General features: G+C 46.2%; 1 protein-coding gene across 2 annotated transcripts in view; it reads left to right on the top strand.

Annotated features, from left to right (window-relative positions):
- impact (impact RWD domain protein) overlaps positions 1 to 26579 on the top strand; it is a 74554-nt gene that overhangs the window by 19302 nt on the left and 28673 nt on the right. For both annotated transcript variants that reach the window (XM_041190625.1, XM_041190624.1), the window contains exon 7: positions 2436 to 2530. In XM_041190625.1, the coding sequence (XP_041046559.1) occupies positions 2436 to 2530 (95 nt within the window). The remainder of the gene's footprint in view (positions 1 to 2435; positions 2531 to 26579) is intronic.

The following is a 26579-nucleotide window of genomic DNA, read 5'->3' as shown; positions in this document are numbered from 1 at the left end:
TTCAGGCTAGGAGCTATTCTGCTGCACTGCTCTCACGCAATCCCTGGTCACTTGGCCAGGAGCCAATTCAAACATTGTTGCCAGGCAGTTCCCCATTAAACTGGACTCCTCCTCAGCACCATCCTGTCTTTCATGGCACACTCCGTTCTAGGATAGCAACATTGTATATATCCCTCACACTGTTCCAGTAGACAAGTCTTTCAAACTGCAGCCATTGTAACTTTAATCCGCAGTCCAACAGAAATAAAAAGATATGTTCTTTACAACAGTCCAACAGAAATAAAATGATATGTTCTTTACAATATAAATACTATAAAAGTTATTGTTGAGGATGCCATCTTCTGCAAGCTAAAACCTCCCAGAATACTTAACAAATGCGAGATAATACAGCAAAGATGTATGGTATCAATCATTTGTGTGCCTTAAAATGGCATTGAAGTCGTGAAACTAATGAGTGTTCTTACTTTTGTACTCTGAATAGGGTTCTAATTATTAACGCTTTTCATGTTGATGTGGGTAGCTCCATGAAATCCGTCATAGAATTGGTTATGAATGTGAGGTTTTGCAAGATGCTATGCTTTGGGACTGTGTCTTTAATTTAGCTTAAAATGGAGGAATGAAGGGGGGGGTCATGTGATCTGCTTGGAATTCTGCTGACAGCAAGCCTGGGGGACTTGGTTGTTAAAGGTTAAGTGGGAGTCCAGGTTGTCTTACTGGGGGAAAGTTGCAAGGCGTTCTGGCCTGTAAACGATGCATTTGTGCTAATGGTGGATAGGCTATTGGTTTCTAAAGTCAAAGAAGGTGTTAGGAATGTCAGGTTTCGACAACGATTATTCCTTAAACTATCTGTTTAGTTTCAAGATAGAATGAAGTTGGGGGTGGGTCTAAAGGATAGCTAATTAGCATTTCTACCTGGATACAAGGAAGATTTCCCCTGCTTTAGTTAGAGGGAGGGATCTACGGGGTAACCCACACCGTGGAAGTCAGTTCAGGGATTGGAAGTGATCCGTCCGGAAAAGTAGAAGCGAGCTAAGAATCACTTTGGACTAGTTCCTGGAGAGTGAATTTCTTTTTCTTTATTCTTTCATGGGGATGCGGGTGTCACTGGCGAGGCCAGAATTTGTTGCCCATCCCTAATTGCCCTTGAACTGAGTGGCTTGCGAGGCCGTTTCGGGGGCAGTTAAGAGTCAGCCGCATTGCTGTGGGTGTGGAGTCCCATGCAGGGCAGACCAGGTAAGGAGAATCAGAGCTTAATTCTGCTCAAAAAGAGGCCATTTGGCCTATCATGACGCTGCCAGCTCTTTGAAAGAGCATTCCAATTAATCCCACTCCCCCTGCTCCTTCCCCATGATCCTGCAAATTCTTCCCCTTCAAGTATTTATCCAATTTCCTTTTCACAGGATTGTTCTAGTGTAGAAGGAGGCCATTCAGCCCATCGTGTCTGCACCGGCTCTCTTGAGCATTTTAACTCAGTGCCAATCTCCTGCCTTTTCCCCGTAACCCTGCACATTGATTCTATTTAAATAATCATCCAATGCCCTCTTGAATGCCTCAACTGAACCTGCCTCCACTATTGAATCTTTCATCGCCTTTTCAGGAAGTGCATTCCAGATCCTAACCACTTGCTTAAAAAAAAATTCTCCTCATCTCCCCTCTGCTACTTTTGCCAGTTACCTTCAATCTGTATCAATTGGTTAGCCACTCTCCTGCCTGTGGAAAAGACTTCTCTTGTTTATCAAAACCCCTCATCAGTTTAAAGCGAGCTTTAATTCAAAATGCATTTCAAAATATAATATCTCATCCTTTCCATGGTTCTTAGCCAAGGGATCTTGCAACGTGACAAGGGCTCAAAGCTGGATTATCTCTCAGAATTTAAAATAAGCAATTTCAGGATTATTCGGGGAAAAATTCTCAAGGGGAATGGGGCTAATTGGATAGCTTTCTCAAAGAGCCAGCACCGGCATAATGGGCCAAATGGCCCCCATCTGTGCTATACGGCGCCATGATTTTCAGTAAAAGTGTAGGAAATAGAACCAGGAGTAGGCCATATAGCCCCTCGAGTCCTTTCTCTAATTCAATAACATCATGACTGATTTTCCACCTCAGCTCTACCTTGCCTCACAATCCCCACATCCCTCGAAAAATCCAACGGTCTCGGTCTTGAATATACTCGTCGACCGAGTATCCACAACTGTCTGGGCTACAGAATTCCAGAGATTCACAGCTCCGAGTGAAAAAAATTTATCCTCGCCTCAGTCTTAAATGATCGACCGCTTATCCTGAAACAGTGACCACTAATCTCCATATCCAGGGGAAACAGCCTCCTAGCACCTACCCTGTCATGCCCCTTAAGAGTGACAGCAATAGCGCTATGCAGGTAATAGAAACATCATTTGACATGTGACTCACCATGTGATTCTCCCATCAACTTCCAGATGAGCAGCTTCCACCAATAATCCATGGGGAACCAATCACAGATCGGAGGAGTACGTTTCAGGCACACCTTGCTCCTGTAGTAACACCTAACCAGGTATGTACAGTGGAAATCTCCGAGATGTATATTCAGAAAAGGGAGAAGGAAGCTTTAGGATTTCAGAAAATCTGTTTTATTTCTTTAACTTTGCTGGTTGATTTGCAAGAATCATTGCAAGCAAAATTGGACATGTACTTGGAAAGGAAAGATTTGCAGGGTCAGTAACCAGGGGACACAGATTTAACATACAAACATGCGAGTTAGTAGCAGGAGTAGGCCACTCGGCCCCTCGAGCCTGCTCCTCCATTCAACAAGATCAAGGCTGATCTGATTGTAACCTCAACCCCACGTTCCTGCCGATCCCTGATAACCTTTGTTAATAAGGAATCTGCCCTAAAAATATTCAAAGGCTCTGCTTCCACCGCCTTTTGAGGAAGAGAGTTCCATAGATTCTCGGCATTCTGAGAGAAAAAATTTCTCCTCATCTCTTGTTTTAAATGAGCGAATCCATATTTTTAAATAGTGAATCTTAGTTCTAGATTCTCCCACAAGAGGAAACATCCACCCTCTCAAGTCCCCTCAGGATCTTAAAGGTTTCAGTCAAGTCACCCCTCACTCTTCTAAACTCCACTGGGTACAAGCCCAGCCTGTTCAACCTTTCCTGTTAAGACAACCGGCCCATTCCAGGTACTCATCTAGTAAAGCCCCATCTGAACTGCTTCCAATTCACTTACATCTTTCCGTAATTAAGGAGACCAGCACTGTTCACAATACTCCAGATATGGTCTCATCAGCGTCCTGTACAACTGAAGCATAACCTCCCTACTTTTGTGTTCAATTCCCGTCACAATGAACGATAACATTCTATTAGCTTTCCTAATTACTTCACAGAATCACAGAATTTTAATGGCACAGAAGGAGGCCATTCATGTCTGCATCGACTCTCCAAATGAACGTTATGACCTAGTACCATTGTCCTGCTTTTCCCCCATACCCCTGCACATTGTTTCTATTCAAATAATCATCTAATGCTCTCTTGAATGCCTCAATTGAACCTGCCTCCACCACACTTCCAGGCAGTTGCATTTCAGATCCAAACCATCCATTGTGTGAAAAAGTTTTTTCTCACGTCACATTTGCTTCTCTTGCAAATCACTTTAAATCTGTGCCCTCTTGCTCTTGATCTTTTTACGAGTGGGAACAGCTTCTTCCTATCTACTCTGTCCAGCCCCCTCATGATTTTGAACAGTTCTATCAAATCTCCTCTTAGCCACCTTCTCTCCAAGGAGAACAGTCCCAACCTCTCCAATCACATTCACATTCACATTCTTGGAACCATTCTTGTAAACCTCTTCTGTACTCTCTCCAATCTGTTCACATCCTTCCTACATATGGTGCCCAAAACTGTACACAATATTCCAGCTGGGGTCTAATGAGTGTCTTATATAAATTTAGCATAACTTCCCTGCTCTTGTACTCTATGCCCCTATTAATAGATACCATGTGCTTTATTAACTGCTACCTCCCCCTGTCCTGCTACCTTCAATGATCTATGCACATATATACCCAGGTCTTTCTGCTCCTGCACCCCCTTCAAAATTTCACCCCTTTTTTAATATTGTCTGTCCATGTTCTTCCTACCAAAATGCATCACCTCACACTTCTCCTCATTGAACTTCATCTGCCACCTATCTGCCCACTCCACCAACTTGTCTATGTCCTCTTGAAGTTCCACACCGTCCTCCTCACAGTTTACAGCACTCCCAAGCTTCGTATCACTCACAAACTTTGAAACTGTCCCCTGCACACCAAGATCTAGATCATTAATATATATCAGGAAAAGCAAGGATCCCAATACCGACCCCTGGTGAACTCCACTACAAACCTTCCTCCAGCCCGAAAAATATTCGTTGACCATTACTCTCATCTTCCTATTTTTCAGCCAATTTTGTGTCCATATTGCCACTGTCCCTTTTATTCCATGAGCAATAACTTTTCTCACCAGTCTGTTGTGTGGCACTGTATCAAATGCCTTTTGAAAGTCCATGTACACCACATCAACAGCATTACCCTCATCAACCTTTTCTGTTACCTCTTCAAAAAAACTCCAGCAAGTTAGTTAAACACAATTTCCCCTTTAGAAATCCATGCTGGCTCTTCCTTATCAACCCATATTTTTCCACGTGACTACTAATTCTATCCTGAATAATTGTTTCTAGAATCCTGCCCACCACTGAAGTTAAACTGACTGGTCTGTAATTGCTGGGCTTATCCTTACAACCTTTTTTGAACAAGGGTGTAATGTTTGCAATTCTCCAGCCCTCTGGCACCTCCCTGAGTCTAAGGAAGTCTGAAGGATTATGGCTAGTGCCCCTGCTATTTCAACTCTCACTTCCTTCAATATCCTTGGCTACATCTCATCCGGTCCCAGTGCCTTGTCAATTTTAAGTACTGACAGTTTATTTAACACTTGCTCCTTATCAATTTTGAACCCTTCGAGTGACAGAGTTTCCTCATCTGTCACCTTGGCCTGGGTAGCATCTACCTCCTTGGTAAAGACGGATGCAAAGAATTCATTTAATCCCTCAGCCAATGGTCCTTCATCCATGTTTAATTTCCCTTTAGGTCCCTATTTGGCCCTACTTCTCCTTTTACCACCCTTTTACTATTTATATGCCTGTAGAAGACCTTAGGATTCCCCTTTATGTTGGCTGCCTTTTCTCATAATCCCTCTTCGCTTCTCTAATATGTTTTCCCACCTCCTCTCTGAACCTTCTGTATTCCTCTTGGTTCTCAATTGTATTTGCGACCTGACACCTGTCATAAGTGCACTTTTTCTTCTTTTTCTTCATTTCTACCTCCATTTTCATCCAAGAAGCTCTGGATTTATTTGCCCTACCTTTCCCTTTCAATGGAATATACCTTGACTGTGCCCGAACCAATTCTTTTTTGAAGGTAGCCCATTGTTCAGTTATAGTTTTTCCTGCCAATCTTTCATTCCAGTCCATCTGGCCCAACTCTGTTCTTGCTCATCAAAATCAGCTCTCCTCCAGTTAATCATCATCCTAAAATGTACAATACAATGGTCACTGTCTCCTCAATGTTCCCCCACTGACACTTGATCTACTTGGTCCACCTCATTTCCAAGAACCAGGTCCAACAGTGTCTTTTCTTGTTGGAATGGACATATACTGCCCCTCAAGCTATACATAATCATCTCTCTCTCTCTCTCTCTCTCTCTCTAATGGAGAGAGATGCCTCTGGTCCTTATGTGGATTATAGCTAATTACGTTACTTGTTTTATAGACAAAGACATTTTAAATCTCTTCGTAGTCTCGTCCCTCCTAATAAACGTTTTCATCAACTCATTATTGAACTTATCAGTGAAACACTTATTCTACTGATTAAATACTTTTCATAAGTTTGTTGAAATACTGTATCAAATGCCTAAAGTTTCCAGAGGACTGTTCTTAGATCATAGAATGATATAACACAGAAGCAAGCCATTTATCCTATTGTCCCAGCACTAGTGCTCTGAAAGAGCTATCCAGTTAATCCCATTCCCTTTCCAATCTCATTCGCTGTCCCTTTCAAGTATTTATCTAATTCCTTTTTGAAAGTTACTATTGAGTTTACTTCCACTGCCCCCTTTGAACACAACAATCTTCTACATTTAAGGAGAAAAAATAAATTCTTCTCATGTCAGTTTTACATCCAATGACTTCATTTTCAAGTGTAGCCATCATTGATGTAGGTAAACACATCAGCCTGTTTTATGAACAGCAAGACCCCATGAGCAGCAAACGTGTTGAATGAAGAGCTTGGGGAAAAAAGAAATTGTTTGGGTTCGGTGGCAATTGAGGGATGAATATTGGCTAACCCATCAGGAGCGTTCTCAGCCACTCCTTAACCTCCAGCTGTCTGACTGTTATTAGAGAGAATTCGAGCATTCCCTTATATCTCGGGCTGCAATGCAGAATTGTTACCATCGCAGCCTCAAAAGCATTAGCCTTAGATGGATTTTCAGAGGCAGTGTGGACCTGGCAAGCAGCCACCAGGGACACACGCTGCAGGTAACAGGAAGCTTTCCTCTTTCACATACCTGTAACCTTCAGGGAAATCTAAGGCCCAGCATCTCCTTTTATTGAGATTTTTATCCTCAGTCTCACAGGAGACACAGGAGTTTGTACAGTTGTTTAAAGTTCATTATTATGTTGCTGCGTGTGGTATGTTAGTGCGTTGTGTTCTGTCTGAAAGTAGGAAGTTAAGGTACCACTTACAGACTCATTGAATCTTACAGTACAGAAGGAGACCATCCAGGCCATTGTGCCTGTGCTGGCTCACTGAAAGAGCAATCCAATTAGCCGCACTAACCCCCACACCCACGCCACTGCTTCTTCCCCACAGTCCCTCCAATTTTTGTTACAGACAGGATGGGGTGACCCGTTCAAACGTGACTAATTTTTCCCCTCAGCACCCGTCTGTAAACAAAAAGGATTTTTGATTTGTTTCCTTTTGAATAAGGGCTGGCATATTTCCCCGCCCCCCCCTCGGGTTTTGTGCGATCCAATTTCTACTAATAACCCCACAGCAGACTTGAAGCAGGATGAACTCAGAAGGTTAGTTTATTGCACACGTTCAAAAACCGTAAAAAGGAGGGGCGGCAGCATCCCCCTCCGCACTCGTATATTAAAGAGAGGGATAGAGAAGCTTTAAAAGTACAGAGACCACCGAGAAAATAAATATTGATTCACATGAGCTCCAGAGTCCAGAATCCAAGTCCCAGTAGCAATGTCTTCATGGAGGTCAATGAGCTGAAAACCAATGGTGTAAGATTTGCTTTTCTGGTGGGGCTGACTTTGCAAGACGAAATCGGCCGCAGAGATGAATCAGTTTGGAGGTGATGGTAGGGACCAGTTGTCCAGCCTGGCCAGAGCTCCCGCTGTGTGGCCTGCCGGTCAGTTGTTAAAGCAACAGGCTGGCTTGCAGCTCAGGAAGGCAATATTAACGTGTTCAACAAGCCAGAGCCTAAGGTCATGTGACCTTAGCTCTCCACAAGGCCGTCGATAAAGGATGTTTACCCAGTGTCGGGAATTTGGATTGGCCTTCAGATCTGCTAACGTCTCCGCCATTATGGGCTAAAAGGAGTGTTGAGAGGTCATTGCCTTAGTGGACTCGCTGGCCTGAATCGTCCCATACATGCACCAAGTGTGGTGGCAGGGGTGAAAAAAGACTTTGACCCGCTGGCTGCAACGGCGGGTATTCGTGCCACATTGACCCCCTTCCTGGCACGTCCCCTCTCCAGGCAACAGATGGCCCTGAAAACCAGGAAGATGCCAGTCCCCAAATTTAGTGATGCCTCTCTGGGGCGCCTGCTGGATGCAGTGGAAGGTCACCAGGATGTCCCCTACCCCCTTCCTGGCCGCATGAGATCCAGCAGAGTCACCAATCCGGCCTGGGAAGCGGTGACAGTGACAGTCAGCACCGCTGGAACACAGGGGAGGTCAGCCATCCAGTGCAGGAAGAGGATGGATGCTCTCATCTGTTCCATCAGGGTAAGTCAACCACTCCATCACTCTCAACTCTCAAACCCATCACACATCTTCAGGGATCTCACACCTCAAGGGACAACACCACTAACTCTCACACACACCCTCACATCTCTATCAGGCTCATACCCTCTGGAGCTCACATCCTCATCCCGTCCATGTCTCCGCTCACCACACAAACATTCCCCTCAGTGCCCTGTGTCCTGCTCACACTCCCTCCATCTGTTTTCATGCAGGAGAAGCTGGCTCACATCAGCAGGGAGAGGTCCCAGACCGGGGGGGTGGAGTGGCCCACATTAGGCCCCTCACTCACTTTGAGGAATGAGTCATCGCGCTGACTGGTGAGGGTGGGGACCGTGCCTGTGGTGACAGTGAGGTCAGCGGTGAACACCCACGTGAGGATCCTGCACCACATCATCCCTCTCTCAACGCAACTGTGAGTGTCTCTCTCTCTCCTGCTTTTGCCTCTGCTGCCATGCACTCATTATCTCTACTTTGGTTCACAGGGAGCTCTGCCAAGTGACCGACACCCTCAGCCAGCCAGTCCCTCAGCTCCGTCCACATCCTCACCTCCAGCCAAGAGGACACCTCCTCCATTGAAGAGCTGGAAATAAGCAGCCTGGAAGACCCATCACAGCGCTTACCCACACCCTGCACCAGCACAGAGACACACACCTCGGTGGGACCTAGATCTAGAGCAGGCTCGGGTTCACAATCTGGTGGTCACCACACGGACATATGTCCGCAGCAGGAGGAGGCAGGTTCAGCCGAGCTCCCCGGCATTCGGAGGACTGCTGGGGAAGAGGCATCTGTGAGGCCCGAGTCAGATGATGAGCCTCTGGATTCGGCCTTCCCATTCATCCTGGAGAGTCAGCAGAAGGCGGGGGAACATCACACAGAGCTGTTGGAAACCCTCAACAGAATGACACGCGAGTCGGAGGAGTGCGTCCGGCTGCTCTCTGATGAAGTGGTGCCCACGTGTGTGCATTGAGGTCTCCATGGGAAGGATGGTGGATGTCATTGAGACTGTGGTCCAGTAGAATGCAGAGATGCACATAGCCCTGCACTCCATCGTGGTGGCCATGGGTGAGTTCCTGCAGCGGCAAGTGGGCCACCTTGATGTCCCTCCAGTTGCTCAGGCCGGGGCCCTTGGGCACCCGAAGGGAGGAGGAGCGGCAGCTGGACACCCAGGGTCATCCATTCAAGAACCTCAGACGCTGTCTGCTCCCTCCGGGTCCTCTTTGTCTGTGACCCCCTTAACCTCGTCCTCAATCACCGCGGAGGGAGCAGCCGGCCCACAGGAGGACAGCCAAAGCAAACCAGGGCCCTCAAGGCCTCGGCTCTCCAGATGGTAGGTCGAAGTCGTCAGAGGCAACAGGGCCCAACCATTGCATAGGCCGTCTCCACCCCTGCTGCGGATGTCAGGGCAGCGCCTAGAAAGGTTAAGAAATTCTGGATCTGGAGGGAGAAGTGTGTGTGTGTGTGAGGCAGGGCCTTTCGGAACCTCGTGCAAGCACACTCTCCCACATGCGGAACCTTCCTCCATCACACCCACCTCGATGTCCTGAGCATTTTCAATGCTGCCTGCTGGGGTTCACTTTCCGTTGTCCATCTGAGCTGACCTGCATCTCCCCCCATCCACTGACCACACTCCCATGCAGCACCTGTGTCTGTCCAACATGAGGCTCCGCTCACTTTCGATGTGACAAACATGGTAGTTGTCAAGTTTCTGATCAGCTCCCCTGTCTTTTCCCCTCCCCTGACACCCATGTCCTTTCCCCCCATCAATGTCAACCCCTCCTGGCATCACCTTCCACCTCCCCACCGTCACCTACCAACCCAAACCCTTGCCATTCCAGGGTGTCCAGGTGAACATGAATATTCCCTACTTCCCTGAGAATCCCACCCCCATCCACATCAACCTCTCCAACCTCCTCTTTCCCACCCCGAGGGTCCGTGTCAGCCTCCGAGTCCCCACCAACCACCCTCACCACCCCTTCTACTGTTACCGACGCACCCTCACCCTCCCACCCTACAGGTTCCCTCTTCCTCCTCTCGCACTCACCATTCCCCCTACCACGCCCATCCTCAGTTCGGCCCCCAGGAGGCAGTCATTAACTCCAGAGACCCCCTCCCTTGCACGTTCACCTGGACATCATCCCGCTACTTCCTCTTCAACCCTTACCCCCTTATTTCCTCTTTCTGCAAGAAACTCCCTCCCTTACACCTTGCACCCCCTCTTATACCTTGCAGCATTCTCCCCCATACTCCCTCCTCCTCGCCCTTGTACTTCGTCCTCCTCCCCCTCGTACTTCCTCCTCCTTCCCCTTGTACTTCCTCCTCCTTCCCCTTGTACTTCCTCCTCCTTCCCCTCCTACTTCCTCCTCCTCCCCCTCGTACTTCCTCCGCCTCCTCCCCCTCGTACTTCCTCCTCCTCCCCCTTGTACTTCCTCCGCCTCCTCCCCCTCGTACTTCCTCCTCCTCCCCCTCGTACTTCCTCCGCCTCCTCCCCCTCGTACTTCCTCCGCCTCCTCCCCCTCGTACTTCCTCCTTCTCGCCCTCGAACTTCCTCCTTCTCGTCCTCGAACTTCCTCCTTCTCGTCCCCGTACTCCCCCCCACCCCCCCCCCCCCCCCCCCCCCCCCCCACCAGCACTCAGCAAGGCGCTAAGGGTAAGTCCCAGTTTTTGCACATCACACTTGTCCAGATGTGTTCTGGTCCGGCGTGTTGGGGGATGGGGGAGATGGGGGAGCGATTCTGGTTGGGCTTTACCATAAGACATAGGTGCAGAATTAGGCCATTCGGCCCATCAAGTCTGCTCCGCCATTCAATGAGATCGTGACCGATCTGAGAATCCTCCACTCCACTTTCCTGCCTTTTCCCCATAACCCTTGATTCCAGATTAAAAACTGTCGATCTCAGCCTTGAATATACTGAACGACCCGGCCTCCACAGCCCTCTGATGGTCAGCTATCGTAACGGCCTTTGTTCAGCCAAAAGGTGCGTTGTAAAATTAAGAAATAGCCACGGGGATATATCATATAAAAATATACAGTGTGTTCAGTTCTGGCCCGTCACACTTTACTAGTATTTATCCAATTCCCTTTTGAAATGTAGTATTGAATCTGCCTCCCCCACCTTTTCAGGCAGTGCGTCCCTCATCATAACTCGCTGTGTAAAGAAAAAAAATCTGTTTGTGCTATTGACTGCGACTTAGTGTAGACAGCTGGGTGTTGGGTGATTAAAGGAGTTTGGGGAGGAAGGGAAAGGGGTGCTCCTTTGCTTTTGTTTTTGACACTTGATGATGCGAGAGGAGCGGTGTCCTTAAAGGGCGAGGGGAACCAGGCCTGAGACCCGAGCGAGAGGAGCGGCAGCCTTGGTAAATAGCACCTGGGAATTATTTCTAAAGTCCAGCCTTTCAGAGTAAAAATTGGTCTATAGTTCAGATTAAGTCGTGTTTAAAGTCCAAGATGTGATGTCCCTAGTATACATTTAATATTCCTTACACTAGAGGAGGTAAAATTAAAGGGAGTAATATAAGGGTAAGTCATGGTCGGGAAGCTCGGCCAAGTGGAATGCGCCTCCTGTGCAATGTGGGAAGTCAGGAGCACTTCCAGTGTCCAGGGCAACCACATGTGCAGCAAGTGTCTCCAGCTGCAGCTACTCGAAATCTGTGTTTCGGAGCTGCAGCCGCACCCGGAGTCAATGTGGAGCATCTGCAAGGATGAGGCCTTCATGGATTAGCACATAGAGTGAAGTGCTCACACTGCAGGTAAAGAGTGCACAGGCAGACAGGGAATGAGTGACCACCAGACAGAGTAAAAGCACTAGGCAGGTAGTGTAGGAGTTCCCTGAGTCCATCTCCCTCTCTGACAGAATTTCCGTTTTGGACACTGGTGGGGGAGATGGTTTCTCAGGGGAATGCGGCAAGAGACAAGCCTGTGTCACTACGAGTGGCTCAGCTGCACAGGGGGATCGGGGTTGGTGGGGGAGCGATAGTGATGGGGGATAGAAGAGTGGGAGAGCGATAGTGATGGGGGATTCTATCAGAAGGGGAACAGACACATGTTTCTGTGGCTGCAGGCGTGACACCAGGATGATGTGTTGCCTCCCTGGTGCCAGAGTCAAGGATATCACTGAGTGGCTGCAGATCATTCTAAAGGGGGAGGGTGAACTGGCAGAGGTCGTGGTCCATATCAACACCAATGACATAAGTAAAAAGAGGGATGAAGCCCTGAAAACAGAATATAGAGAGCTAGGAAATAAATTAAAAAGCAGGACCTCAAAGGTAGTAATCTCAGGATCACTCCCGGTGACACGTGCTAGTGAGATCAGGACTAGGAGAATAGACCAGGTGAATGTGTGGCTGGAGAGATGGTGTAAGAGGGAGGGATTTAGATTCCTGAGGCACTGGGACCGATTCTGGGGAAGGTGGGACCTGTACAAGCTGGACGGGTTGCACCCCAGCAGGACCAGGACCAATATCCTCACAGTTACTGTGGGGGAGGGTTTAAACTGGAGTGGCTGGGGGATGGGAACCTGAGCAGGGGGACAGGAGAGAGGGAAAAAAAGATAGAAATGAAAGACAGAACAATAAAAAGCAAAAGTGGAAGGCAGAGGAAACAGGGGCTAGCAGCAAATAGGGCCTTGGTACAAAAAATGTGTAACAATGTTAAAAAGACAAATCTAAAAGCACTGTATCTGAATGTACGGAGCATTCACAATAAGATAGACAAATTAACAGCACAAATAGATGTAAATGGGTATGGTATGATTGCAGTTATGGTGACATGGTTGCAGGGTGACCAAGACTGGGATCTGACTATCTAAGGGTATTCGATATCACAGAATCTTTACATTGCAGAAGGAGGCCATTCAGCCCATCAAGTCTGCATTGGCTCTCTGAAAGAGCATTCCACCTAGACCCACTCCCCTGCCTTATCTCTGTAACCCTGCACATTCTCTCTCTTAGGTTGAAATCCAATTCCCTTTTGAATACCTCGATCGAACCTGCTTCCACCACCCTTTCAGGAAGTTTGTTTCAGACTCCAGCTACCATCTGGGTGAAAAGATTTTTCCTCACATCACATTTACTCCTTTTGCGAATTATTTTGAATCTGTGTCCTCTAGTTCTTGATGCTCTCTTGAGCTGGAGCAGCTTCTTACTATTTACCCTGTCCATACCCCTAAGGTCCTTGAATACCTCTATCAAGTCTCCTCTCAGCCTTCTTTTCTCCAAGGAAAACAGTTCCAACTTCTCCAAACTATCCTCATGGCTATAGTTCTTCATCCCAGGAATCATTCTCGAGAGTCTGCTCTGTACCCGCTCCAATGCCTTCACATCCTTCCTCAACTATGGCACCTGGAACTGGACACAGTACTCCAGATGAGGCCTAACTAATCTCTTATACAGTTCAACATGACCTCCTTACTCTTGTACTCAATGCCCCTATTAATAAAGCCTAAGATACGATATGCTTTATTAACTGCTCTCTCTACATGCCCTGCCATCTCCAATGACCTGTGTACATATACATCGAGACTTCTCTGTTCCTCCTTTAAAGGCTCTCCTTTTATTATACACGGCCTATAAAATATTTAGGAAAGACAGGCAAAATGGAAAAGGAGATGGCATGGCATTGTTAGCTAAGGATGCAATCCGTACAATAGTGAGAAAAGATATTGGCTCAAAATCCAGATGTACAACCAATCTGGGTGGAGCTAAGAAGCCACAAGGGGTGGAAAACATTAGTGGGAGTTGTCTGTAGGCCTCCAAACAATCGTGATAAGGTAGGGGATGGCATTAAACAGGAAATTAGAGATGCATATAACAAAGGTGCTGCAGTAATCATGGGTGACTTTAATCTACACATAGGCTGGGCAAACCAAATTAGCAATAACACTGTGGCAGATCAATTCATGGATGGTGTACGAGATGGTTTTTAGACCAGTATGTTGAGGAACCAACTCGGGAACAGGCTATCCTAGATTTCGTATTGTGCAATGTGAAGGGGTTAATAATCTTGTTGTGCGGGGTCCTTTCGGGAAGAGTGACCATAACTTGGTAGAATTCTTCAGTAGGATGGAAAGTGAAGTACTCAGATCTGAAACTAGGGTCCCAAATCTAAACAAAGGAAATTATGAAGGTGTGAGTTGGCTACGATTTTTTACTATTCATTCACAGGATGTGGGCTTCACTGGCTGGGTCAGTATTTAATACCCATCCCTAGCTGCCCTTGAGAAGGTGGTTGTGAGCTGCCTTCTTGAACCGCTGGGGTGCATGTGGTGTAGGTACACCCACAGTGCTGTTAGGGTTTCCAGGATTTTGACCCAGCGACATTGAAGGAATAGCGATATATTTCCATGTCAGGATGGTGAGTGGCTTAGAGGGGAATGTCCAGGTGGTGATGTTCCCATCTATCTGCTGCCCTTGTCCTTCTAGATGGTAGTTGTTGTGGGTTTGGAAGGTGCTGTCTAAGGAGCCTTGGTGAATTCCTGCAGTGCATATTGTAGATGGTACACACTGCTGCTACTGTGCGTTGGTGGTGGAGGAAGTGAATGTTTGTGGATGGGGTACCAATGAATTGGGCTGCTTTGTCCTGGATGGTGTCAAGCTTCTTGAGTGTTGTGGGAGCTGCACTCATCCAGGAAAAAGGGAAGTATTCCATCACACTCTTGACCTGCACTTTGTAGATGGTGGACAGACTTTGGGGAGTCAGGAGGTGAGTTACTCACCACAGGATTCTTAGCCTCTGACCTGCTTTAGTAGCCACGGTATTTATTTGGCTAATCCAGTTCAGTTTCTGGTCAATGGTAACCCCCAGGATGTTGATAGTGGGGGATTCAGTGATGGTAATGCCATTGAACGTCAAGGGGTGATGGTGAGTCTCTCTCGTTGGAGATGGTCATTGCCTGACACTTGTGTGTTACAAATTTATTCGCCACATACAGTTGAATAAAGGCAACCACAGAGGCATGAGGGAGGAGCTGGCCAGAATTGACTGGGAGATGAGCCTAGCAGGAAAGACAGTGGAACAGCAACAGCAGGAGTTTCTGGGAGTAATTTGGGAGACACAGCAAAAATCCATCCCTAGGAAGAAGAAGCATACTAAAGGGAGGACGAGGCAACCATGGCTGACAAGGGAACTCAGGGACAGCATAAAAGCTAAAGAGAAAGCATACAATGCGGCGAAGAGCAGTGGGAAACCAGGGGAATGGGAAGCCTACAAAGCCCAACAGAGGACAACTAAAAAAGAAATAAGGAGCGAGAAGATTAAATATGAGGGTAAACTAGCCAGTAATATAAAAGAAGATTGCAAGAGTTTTTTAGATATATAAAGGTTAAGAGAGAGGCAAAAGTGGACATTGGGCCGCTGAAAAATGACACTGGAGAAGTAGTAGTGGGGAACAAAGAAATGGCGGAGGAACTGAATAGGTACTTTGCGTCAGTCTTCATGGTGGAAGACAGGAGTAACATCCCCAAAATTCAAGAGAGTCGGGGGGCAGAGCTGAGTATGGTGGCCATTACCAAGGAGAAGGTGCTAGGAAAACGGAAAGGTCTGAAGGTGGATAAATCTCCTGGACCAGATGGATTACACCCCAGAGTTCTGAAGGAGATAGCTGAAGAGATAGTGGAGGCGTTAGTGGTGATCTTTCAGGAATCATTGGAGTCAGGGAGGGTCCCAGAGGACTGGAAAATCGCTAATGTAACCCCCTGTTTAAGAAGGGAGTGAGGCAGAAACAGGAAATTACAGGCCGATTAGCCTGACCTCGGTCGTTGGTAAGATTTTAGAGTCCATTATTAAGGCTGAGATTTCAGAATACTTGGAAGTGCATGGTAAAATCGGGCAAAGTCAGCATGGTTTCATCAAGGGGAGGTCATGCCTGACAAATCTGTTAGAATTCTTTGAGGAGGTAACGAGTAGGTTAGACAAAGGAGAGCCAATGGATGTTATCTACTTGGACTTCCAGAAGGCCTTTGACAAGGTGCCGCACAGGAGGTTGCTCAGTAAGATAAGAGCCCATGGTGTCAGAGGCAAGGTACTAGCATGGATAGAAGATTGGCTGTCTGGCAGGAGGCAGAGAGTGGGGATAAGGGGGTCCTTCTCAGGATGGCGGCTGGTGACTAGTGGAGTTCCGCAGGGGTCAGTGTTGGGACCACAACTTTTCACTTTATACATTAATGATCTAGATGAAGGAACTGAGGGCATCCTGGCTAAGTTTGCAGATGATACAAAGATAGGTGGAGGGACAGGTAGTATTGAGGAGGTGGGGAGGCTGCAGAAAGATTTGGACAGGTTAGGAGAATGAGCAAAGAAGTGGCAGATGGAATACAACGTGAGGAAGTGTGAGGTCATGCACTTTGGTAGGAAGAATAGAGGCATAGACTATTTTCTAAATGGGGAAAGAATTCAGAAATCTGGAGTGCAAAGGGACTTGGGAGTCCTAGTCCAGGATTCTCTTAAGGTTAACTTGCAGGTTGAGTCAGTAGTTAGGAAGGCAAATGCAATGTTGGCATTTATTTCAAGAGGACTAGAGTATAAAAGCAGGGATGTGCTGCTGAGGCTTTATAAGGCTCTGGTCAGACCACATTTAGAATATTGTGAGCAATTTTGGGCCCCGTATCTCAGGAAGGATATTCTGGCCCTGGAGAGGGTCCAGAGGAGGTTCACGAGAACGATCCCAGGAATGAAAGGCTTAACGTATGAGGAACGTTTGAGGACTCTGGGTCTATACTCGATGGAGTTTAGAAGGATGAGGGGGGATCTGATTGAAATTTACAGAATACTGAAAGGCCTGGAGAGATTGGATGTGGGGAAGATGTTTTCATTAGTAGGAGAGACTAGGACCTGAGGGCACAGCCTCAGAGTAAAGGGAAGACCTTTTAGAACAGAGATGAGGAGAAACTTCTTTAGCCAGAGAGTGGTGAATCTATGGAATTCATTGCCACAGAAGGCTGTGGAGGCCAGGTCATTGAGTGTATTTAAGACCGAGATAGATAGGTTCTTGATTGGTAAGGGGATCAAAGGTTACGGGGAGAAGGCGGGAGAATGGGGTTGAGAAACTTATCAGCCATGATTGAATATCGGAGCAGACTCGATGGGCCGAATGGCCTAATTTCTGCTCCAATGTCTTATGGTCTTATGGTCTTTTCTTTGTGGGGACATGTCTACACTGTGTCCGTAGAATCTCACCTTTGAATGCCTCCCACTGATTTGACAAGTTTTTCTTTCTAATAGTCCAATCCACTCTCACCAGCTCACCTCTCAGCTTTGCCTTCCCCCCAATTTAGAATTTTCGGATTCGAATTAGATTGTTGGCTAAGCAGTCTGATAACTTAACAACAGCGGAGGAGGAGTCGAGAGAGGTGATGGTGAGGAGGGCTGGAGTCTTCAGTACACACGTGAAAACTAATGCTGTATCTTTGGATGATGTCACCGAGGGGCAGCTTGTAGATGGAAAGTAGGAGGGCGCCAAGGGTAGAACCTTGCGGGTCACCAGAGGTAACGGTGTGGGAGTAGTCGGGAAACCATTGCAGATGATACTCTGATTACGACGGAACAGTTAAGAATGGAACCAGATGAGAGTAGTCGCATCCAGCCGAGCGACAGTGGAGAGGTGTTGGAGGAGGATGGTCAAAGGCTGAAGACAAGTCTAGAAGGATGGGGAGGGAAAATTTTACCTTTGTCCCGGTCACATCGAAGTCACAAATAACTTCCGGTAGGAACATTCCGGCACTGTGGCAGGAAACCTGATCGGAGGGATTCCAGCATAGGATTCTGGGGAAGATGGGCACAGGTTTGTGAATGAACAACACGTCCAAGGGTTTTGGAGAGGAAAGGAGGGTTGGAGATGGGACGGTGGTTTGCAAGGACATTGGGGTCAAGCAATGGATTTTTGAGGAGAGCACGGATGATGGCGGTTTTGAAGGAGAGAGGGATTTTCCATGAAGTGTCAAACTGACTTTAGGTCTGACCTCCCAAGCAGATATAAGAGATTCCAAGGCATTATTTTGAAGGAGAGAAACCCAGCTCCATTAATCTGCCTTGGTTCTGTAATCCTGACTGCACTCGCCTAATAAAAATCTTTCAATCTCAGTTTTGCAATTTTCAGTTAACCCCTTAGCTTCAAAAACGGTTTTTTTTTTGGGGGGGGGAGGAAGGGGGGCTGGGCTATCCAGATTTCCACAACCCTTTGCATGAAGGACATAAGGTTATGAGAACATCATAAATAGGAGCAGGAGCAGGCCTTGAGCCTGCTCCGCTATTCAATAAGATGATGGCTGATCCGATTCTTCCTTTAACTCCACTTTCCTGTCTGTCCCCTGTAACCCTTGACTCCCTTGTCGATCAAAAATCTGTCTAACCCAAACTTGAATACATTCAATGTCTCGGTCTCCACTGCTGTCTGAGGAAGAGAATTCCGCAGACTAACGACCCGCTAAGAGAAGAAATTCCTCTTCATCTCCATCTTAAATGGGAGACTCCATATCCTTAAACTGTACCCCCTGGCTCTAGATTCCCCCATGAGGGGAAATATCCTCCCAGCATAGACCCTGTCAAGCCCCCTCAGAATCTTATACGTTTCAATAAAATTACTTCTCATTCTGCTAAACTCAAATGAATACAGAACAAAAACAGAATTACCTGGAAAAACTCAGCAGGTCTGGCAGCATCGGTGGAGAAGAAAAGAGTTGACGATTCGAGACCTCATGATCCTTCGACAGAACTTGAGTGAATCCAAGAAAGGCGTGAAGGGTCATGAGGACTTGAAACGTCAACTCTTTCCTTCTCCGCCGATGCTGCCAGACCTGCTGAGTTTTTCCAGGTAATTTTTGTTTTGGATTTCCAGCATCCGCAGTTTTTTTGTTTTTATGAAATGAATACAGGCCCAACCTGTTCAACCTTCCTTATAAGACAACCATAAAAGGCCTCTGGAGGTCCAAAGTCTAATTTTAAGGTTTACGCCTCCCTGCCAGAATAGCTCGCTCAGCTAACAGCACTGAAAGAGCGGCTTGCCTGGTCATTTATCATAATACTGTTTGCGGGAGCTTGCTGTGCACCTAATGGCTGCAGCATCTCCTACATTACAAAAGTGACTACACTTTGCAAGTTCCTTATTGGTTGTCAAGCACTTTGGGATGTCCTGAAGCCGTGAAAGGTGCTATATCAATGCAAGTCCTTTCTTTAAGTGGTGAAACATCCCAGGTCATCCCACAGAACAAGGAAAAATGCGTACCAAGTGAAAGGTTGAAGTTTTAAACGAAGAGAAAGGAGGTGGAAGCCCTCAGAGAAGGGGAGCAATTTCAGCACATGGGGCCTTCACAACTGTTGGCAAGGCCACCAATAACAGAGTGAAGGGGAGGTTACACGAGGATCGAGAGGGAGGGAATGGAAGTTTGGGTGAGGAAGGCCCTGAGGCTCCTGAGATGGGGAAGGGCCAGGTCCTGAAGAGATTTAAACAGACAGAGGAGAATTTTAAGTCTGAGGAATTGGGGAAAACAGGAGCCACACTCTAGGTTAGCAAGCACAGGGTTGGTGGACGATTGGGATTTGGTGCGCAGTACACAGAGCAGAGCTTTGGACATGAACTTTATGGAGGATGGCCGGCACTGGAGAGGTTTGCATCTTGAAGTGACAAAAGCAAGGTTGAAGGTTTCGGCAGCAGACGGGTTGGCTAATGTTACGGGAGCGGACATTGGCTGTCTTGGTGATGGAAATGACATGGGCCAGAAATCCACCCCCCCCCCCCGCCATTTTGGGGGTGGGGGGGTGGGCGTTGTGCGGGGATGGGCATGAACCCGATCGGCGAGCAGGCCCCGCTCCGCCCCCGCTCACTGACAGCAAAGTTCTTCCCATGGAGTCAGAAGCTTAACTTCGGGGTCAGTCTGGCCTGGTGATGGGTGACGGAGTCAGTGGAGAGAGGGTGGACTTTGTAGTGGGGCCTGAAGACGTTGTTTTGCGCTGTTCAGCTGAAATAGTTTGAATCTCACCCAGGGTTGAATGTCACAGGTAAGGCTGGCAGATTTCCTTCCCTAAAGAACATTAGCGAGCCAGACAATCGATTGTCACCATTGCTGAGACTAGCTTTTAATTCCAGATTTTTATTAACTAATTGAATTTAAATGCCACCAGCTACCATGGTGGGGTTTGAATCTATAATAATTGGTCGAGGTTGATTGAGGTGTTGGAATGTTGGAACGATAGCCTGGGTTGCCATCTCGGAACTGAGGGAAATTTCAGAAGACCTGATTGCTACAACAGTTCTACCGTTTCCTAGTAACCTCAGTAATTGACAAGGCATCTAGGATACTTGATTTTTGAAAGTAGCGAGTTTGTTTTTTTTCCCCAAAAAAAAGTGTTTGGTCCTTGGGCCCCAGCTATTTACAATCTATATTAATGACTTGGATTCAGGGATAGAAGATACTGTAGCTAAATTTGTAAATGACACCAAAATAGGTGGGAGAGTAAATTGCAATGAGGAAATAAGAAATTTACAAATGGATATGGACAGGTTAGGAGAATGGGCCAAAATTTGGCAGATGGAGTTTAACGTGGATAAGCGTGAGGTTATCCATTTTGGTCGGAAGAATAAAAAGGCAACTTATTATTCAAATGGAGAGAAACTTCAGAAGGTTTCAGTGCAGAGGGATCTGGGTGTCCTTGTGCATGAATCACTGAAAGCTAGTATGCAGGTACAGCAGGTAATAAGGAAGGCAAATGGAATTTTGGCATTTATTGCTAAAGGAATAGAGTATAAAAATAAGGAAGTGTTGTTGCAACTGTACAAGGCATTGGTGAGACCGCACCTGGAGTACTGTGCACAGTTTTGGTCCCCTTACTTGAGGAAGGATGTAGTTGTATTGGAGGTGATTCAGAGGAGGTTCACTAGATTGATTCAGAGATGTGGGGCTTGTCTTATGAGGAGAGATTGAGCAGTTTAGGCCTATATTCACTAGAGTTTAGAAGGATGAGAGGAGATCTAATTGAGGTATATAAGATGCTAAAGAGGATAGACAAAGTAGACGTGGAGCAGTTGTTTCCCCTCCTGGGGCATCCTAGAATGAGAGGCCATAGTTTTAGGCTAAGGGGCAGTAGATTTAAATCAGAGATGAAGAGGAATTACTTTTCTCAAAGGGTCATGAATCTGTGGAATTCACTACCTCAGAGTGCAGTGGATGCCGGGACGCTGAATAAATTTAAGGAGGAGATAGACAGATTTTTAATTAGTAACGGGTTGAAACGTTATGGGGAGAGGGCGGGAAATTGGAGTTGAGGCCGAAATGAGATCAGCCATGATTGTAATGAATGGCGGGGTAGGCTCGAGGGGCTGAATTGCCTACTCCTGCTCCTAGTTCTTATGTTCTTATGTTATGTTCTAAATGGCTTTGTTTTGTTCTATATGCCTTTTGTGTTTTTGACCTTTTTAACCACACGCTGGATGAATAATGTTTGTTGGGGTGGGTGATTTCATTTACCAAGGGGCCCAATGTGTCTGAGTCAGAAAGTCATGGGTTCAAATTGCTCTCCAGAGACTCGAAAACAAATATCTAGGGAATGCTGCATTGTCAGAGGTGCCATCTTTCAGTCTGCCCTGTCGGTTGGATGTAAAAGATCCCATGGCACTAATTCGAAGAGCAGGGGAGTTCCCCATTGGTGCCCTGGCCAATATTTATCCCCCAATCAACACCCCAAAAACCGATCATCAGGTCGTTGTCACATTGCTGTCTGTGGGATCTTGCTGTGTGCAAATTTCTTGCCGCGTTTCCTATGCTACAGCAGTGAATACACTTTAAAAGCACTTCATGGCTGTGAAGCGCTTTGGGATGTCCTGTGAAGGTGACAGGCACTTTGGAAATGTAAGCCTTTCTCTTTCTTGCACTTTCAATCAAACGTCAGAATATGGATGGTTAATTAGCAAAAGAACCAGGATGGGGGTTGGGGGGGGTGCGCGGAGGAGATGAGAATTCTCTACACACAGTAAGTTGTTGTGATCTCTTCCTCAAAAGGCAGTGGAAGCAGAGTCTTTGAACATTTTTAAGGCAGAAGTCGATAGATTTTTGATTGACAAAAGGGGTGAAAGGTTATCGGGGGTAAGCAGGAACGTAGGATTCAGACCAGCCATGATCTTATTGAACGGTGGAGCAGGCTCCTACTCCTCCGAATTTGTATGTTCATATCTAGAATGCACTGCCCGAAAGGGCGGTGAAAGCAGACTCAATAGGAACTTTCAAAAAGGAATTGGATAAATAATTAAAAGAGCAAACGTTTGCAGGGCTATGGAGAGTGGGGATAGCGGAGTGGGACTGGTTGGGTAGCTGTTTCAAAGAAGCCAGCACAGGCAGGATGCGCTGAATGACCTCCCTTCCACCCTGTGTCATCCTATGATCTGAGAATTCGCCCCTGTGCTAACTTGGAGCATTTGTTATTTCAACAAACTCATCCAAAGCCTTTCACCAGTAGACGAAATGTTTCGCTGATGAGTTTAATAATGAGTTAAGAGTTGATGAAAAAAAATATTTATAATGATGAGGAAGGTCTTTGTTTATAAAACACATCTCCAAAGAGGATTTAATTGAAATTTTATGAGCTCTTTAAGAACTTTTTGATTTGAAAAGAGATTTTAATTTCTCCTCGCTTAGTGCAGCCCATACTACATTAACTTGGTATTTGCATCCTTGCCTTTGCATTAATTCATAATGATGGTAAGAGATCAAATTAGGCTTTTGAAATCAAAGGAGAAAAGACTTGATTAAAGCTGATTTGATGCTTCATGAATACTTTGATGTCCATTTAGAATTGGAACCTTTGTATAATTTATGAAGTTGTAGCAAAATGTGCCACAAAATGAGGGTGAATACCAGCCAATTATGGGCCTAATGAAAAGTCTCCTTATCTCTGAGAATTAAGATCTGACCAGACAACATACATCATTAAATATTCAGGTTAATTTATTTGCATTAATTGTAGATTTATAGAAATACAAAAAAACAAATTTCTTTTGCGAACTTGCTTATTTATACATGGGCTGAGCGAATTGTTAATGGCTTTTATATAGAATTACAGAGGATTTGCAGGAAGACACAAGAGGTAGTATTGGGACTAGCAGGCCATTCGGCTTGTGACAGTTCTTTCCAACAGCAATCCATTTAGTTCCTTCCATTCCTGCAGTCTTTCCTCACATCTCTGCAATGTTTTCTCCAATTCCCTTTTTGAAAGTCACCAGAACTACCAATCGAGACAGTGCATTCCAAAAAAACTCAAAAAAGAATGGGGAAGAAATTGGATCTGCGGCCCTGAAGGATTTACTGGATTCGGGGATGGTTCCATTAGATTGGAAAATAGCGAATGTAACTCCTTTATTCAAAAAGGGAGGGAGACAGAAAGCAGGAAACTACAGGCCAGCTAGCTTAACATCTGTCGTAGGGAAAATGTTAGAAGCTATTGTTTAAAATGCTAAAGCAGCGTACTTAGAAAAGTTCAAGGTAATCAGGCAGAGTCAGCAAGGTTTTGTGAGAGGGAAATCATGTTTAACCAATTTGTTGGAGTTCTTTGAAGAAGTAACATGTGCTGTGGATGAAGGGGAACTGGTGGATGTGCTGCACTTGGATTTCCAGAAGGCGTTTGATTCAGTGCCACATCAAAGGTTACCACGAAAAATAAAAGTTCATCATGTAGGGGATAACATATTAGCATGGATAAAGGATTGGCCAGCTAACAGAAACAGAGGGTGGGCACTAACAAGTTATTTTTCTGGTTGACAAGATGTAACGGGTTGTGTGCCATAGTGCTGGGGCCTCAACTTTTTACAGTTCATATAAATGACTCGGATGAAAGGACCGAAGGAATGGTGGCTAAATTTGCTGATGACACAAAGATAGGTAGGAAAGTAAGTTGTGAAGAGGACGTTAAGAGTCTACAAAGGGACATTGGTGGGTTAAGTGAGTGGGCTGATGGCGTATAATGTGGGAAAATGTTAAATTGTCCATTTTTGCAAGAAGAATAAAAAAGAAGCTATTATCTAAATGGTGAGAATTTGCAGAGCACTGAGATTCAGAGGGACCTGGGTGTCCTAGTGCCTGAATCACAAAAGGTTAGTATGCAGGTACAGTAGGTAATTAGGAAAGCTAATAGAATGCTATTGTTTATTGCAAGGGCAATTGAATACAAACATAGGGAGGCTATGCTTCAGTTGTACAAGACATTGGTGAGACCACATCTGGAGTACTGTGTACAGTACTGGTCACCTTATTTCAGGAAGGACGTAAATGAAATTTGGAGCAGTTCAGAGAAGGAATCAGCGGGTTGTCTTATGAGGAAAGGTTGGGCAGGCTAGGCTTGAATCCGCTGGAGCTTAGAAGAGTAAGAGGTGACGACTGGAAACGTATAAGATTGTGAGGGGTCTTGACAGGGTGGATGTGGGGAGGATGTTCCCTGTTGTGTGGGAGAATATGGAACTAGGGGATCATTGTTTAAAAATAAGAGATCGCCCGGAACTCTTCACCGGAGAGCGGTGGGAGCAGGGCCATTCAATATTTTTAAGGTAGAAGTAGATAGATTCTTGATATGCAAAGGAGTGAAAGGTTATCCGGGGTAGGCAGAAATGTGGGGTTGAGGTTACAATCTGGTCAGCCATGATATTACGTTATACCATACTGTAGTAAACACTTTATATAAAGTTTAAGGTATGTCAGCGGAGCTCAGCCAAGTGGAATGTGTATCCTGTGGAATGTGGGAAGCCGTGCCGGCACAAAGTGTCCTCGATGACTACATCTGCAGGAAGTGTCACCAGCTGCAGAAAGCTGAGCTCCAGGTGGCAGAATTCGAGTGGCAGCTGGAGTCGCTGTGGTGCATCTGCAAGGCCGGGATTACGTGGATAGCAAGTTTAGAGAGGTGATCACACAGCAGCTAAGAAGTACACAGGCAGAGAGGGAATGGGTGACCACCAGAGTATCTAAGAGTAACGGGCAGGTGATGCAGGAATCCCCTGAGGCTATTTCGCTCTGTAATTGTTTTTCCATTTTGGATACTGGTGAGCGAGATGGTTCCTCAGGGGACTTAGCAAGAGCCAAGTTTGTGGCACCACAGGTGGCTCCACTGCACAGAAAGGGAGGAACAAGACTGTAAATGCTATAGTGGTCGGGGATTCCATAGTTAGGGGAGCAGTTAGGAGTTTCTGTGGCCAAATCCAGGATGGTATATTGCCTCCCTGGTGCCAAGGATGCCACAAAGCGGCTGCAGGACATTCTTTTGGGGGAGAGTGAGCAGCCAGAGGTCATGGTCCACCTTGGGACCGACGACATAGGTAGGAAAAGAGAAAGCAGATTTTAAGGAGTTAGGAAGGGAACTAAAAAGCAGGACTTCAAGAGCAGTAATCTCAGGATTACTCCCAGTGCCATGTTATAGTGAGCATAAGAGTAGGAAGATTGAGCAGTTCAACACTTGGCTGGAGAAATGGAGCAGGAGGGAAGGCTTTAGGATCCTGAGGCATTGGGACCAGCTCCCAGGGCAAGTGGGATCTGTACAAGAAGGATGGGTTACACCTTAACAGGACAGGGACTAATGTCCTCACGGAGAGGTTTGCTGGTGCTGTCAGGTCGGCTTTAAGCCAGAGCGGCAGAGGGTGGGAACCTAAAGGGAAATTCAGAGTGCAGAGCAAAGAAACTGGCATTGGGAAGTAGAGGAGTATTAACTGAAAAGGGGGGTATATCAGAGAGTGGTATCAAAGTAAATAGAATACTTGGAGAGTTTGATAGAATTAGAATAGGCAATAGTAAGTCATTAGATGGGATTGGAGTAAGTGAGAAAGTAAAAAAGCCTAAATCAGGGTTAATGTGCATCTATGTGAATGCACAGTGCGTGGTTAGTAAGATTGGTGAACTACAGGCACATGTTGACAAATGGAATTATGACATTATTGCTATAACAGAGACCTGGCTCAAAGAGGAGCAGGACTGGGTGTTAAACATTCCTAGGTACAAGGTGTTTAGGAGAGACAGGGAAGGAAGAAAAGTTTTGAAGGGGGGGAGTATTGATTAAAGATGGCATTACAGTACTGGAGAGAGAGGGTGTTCCAGAGGGACATTCCAGGGAATCACAAGGTCTTCTTCAGGTGTATAAATAATAAAAGGGTGGTAAAAGAAGGGTAGGGTCGATTAGGGATAAAAGAAAGGGGACTTGCATGTGGAAACAGGAGTAATAGCAGAGGTATTAAACGAGTACTTTGCAAAGGAAGAAGATGCTACCTAGGCTGAGGTGAGAGAGGCGGTAACTGATACACTAGAAGAATTTACAATTGAGAAGGAGATGGTTTTAGAAAGGCTATCTTTACTTAAAATTGATAAGGTACCAGAATCAAATGAGATGCATCCAAGGGTACTGAGGGAAGTGAGTGTGGAAATTGCAGAGGCACTCGTGATAATCTTCCAGTCTTCCTTAGACACAGGAGAGGTGCCAGAGGACTGGAGAATTGCGAACATCACACCCTTGTTCAAAAAGGGGTGCAAGGATAAAGCCAACAACTACAGACCGATCAGTTTGACTTTAGTGGTAGGGAAAC

Source organism: Carcharodon carcharias, chromosome 6 (genome assembly GCF_017639515.1).
Source record: "Carcharodon carcharias isolate sCarCar2 chromosome 6, sCarCar2.pri, whole genome shotgun sequence".
Taxonomy (NCBI): Eukaryota; Metazoa; Chordata; class Chondrichthyes; order Lamniformes; family Lamnidae; genus Carcharodon; species Carcharodon carcharias.
Note: the sequence above shows the minus strand (reverse complement) of the source record. Positions and strands in the feature narration are given on the sequence as shown.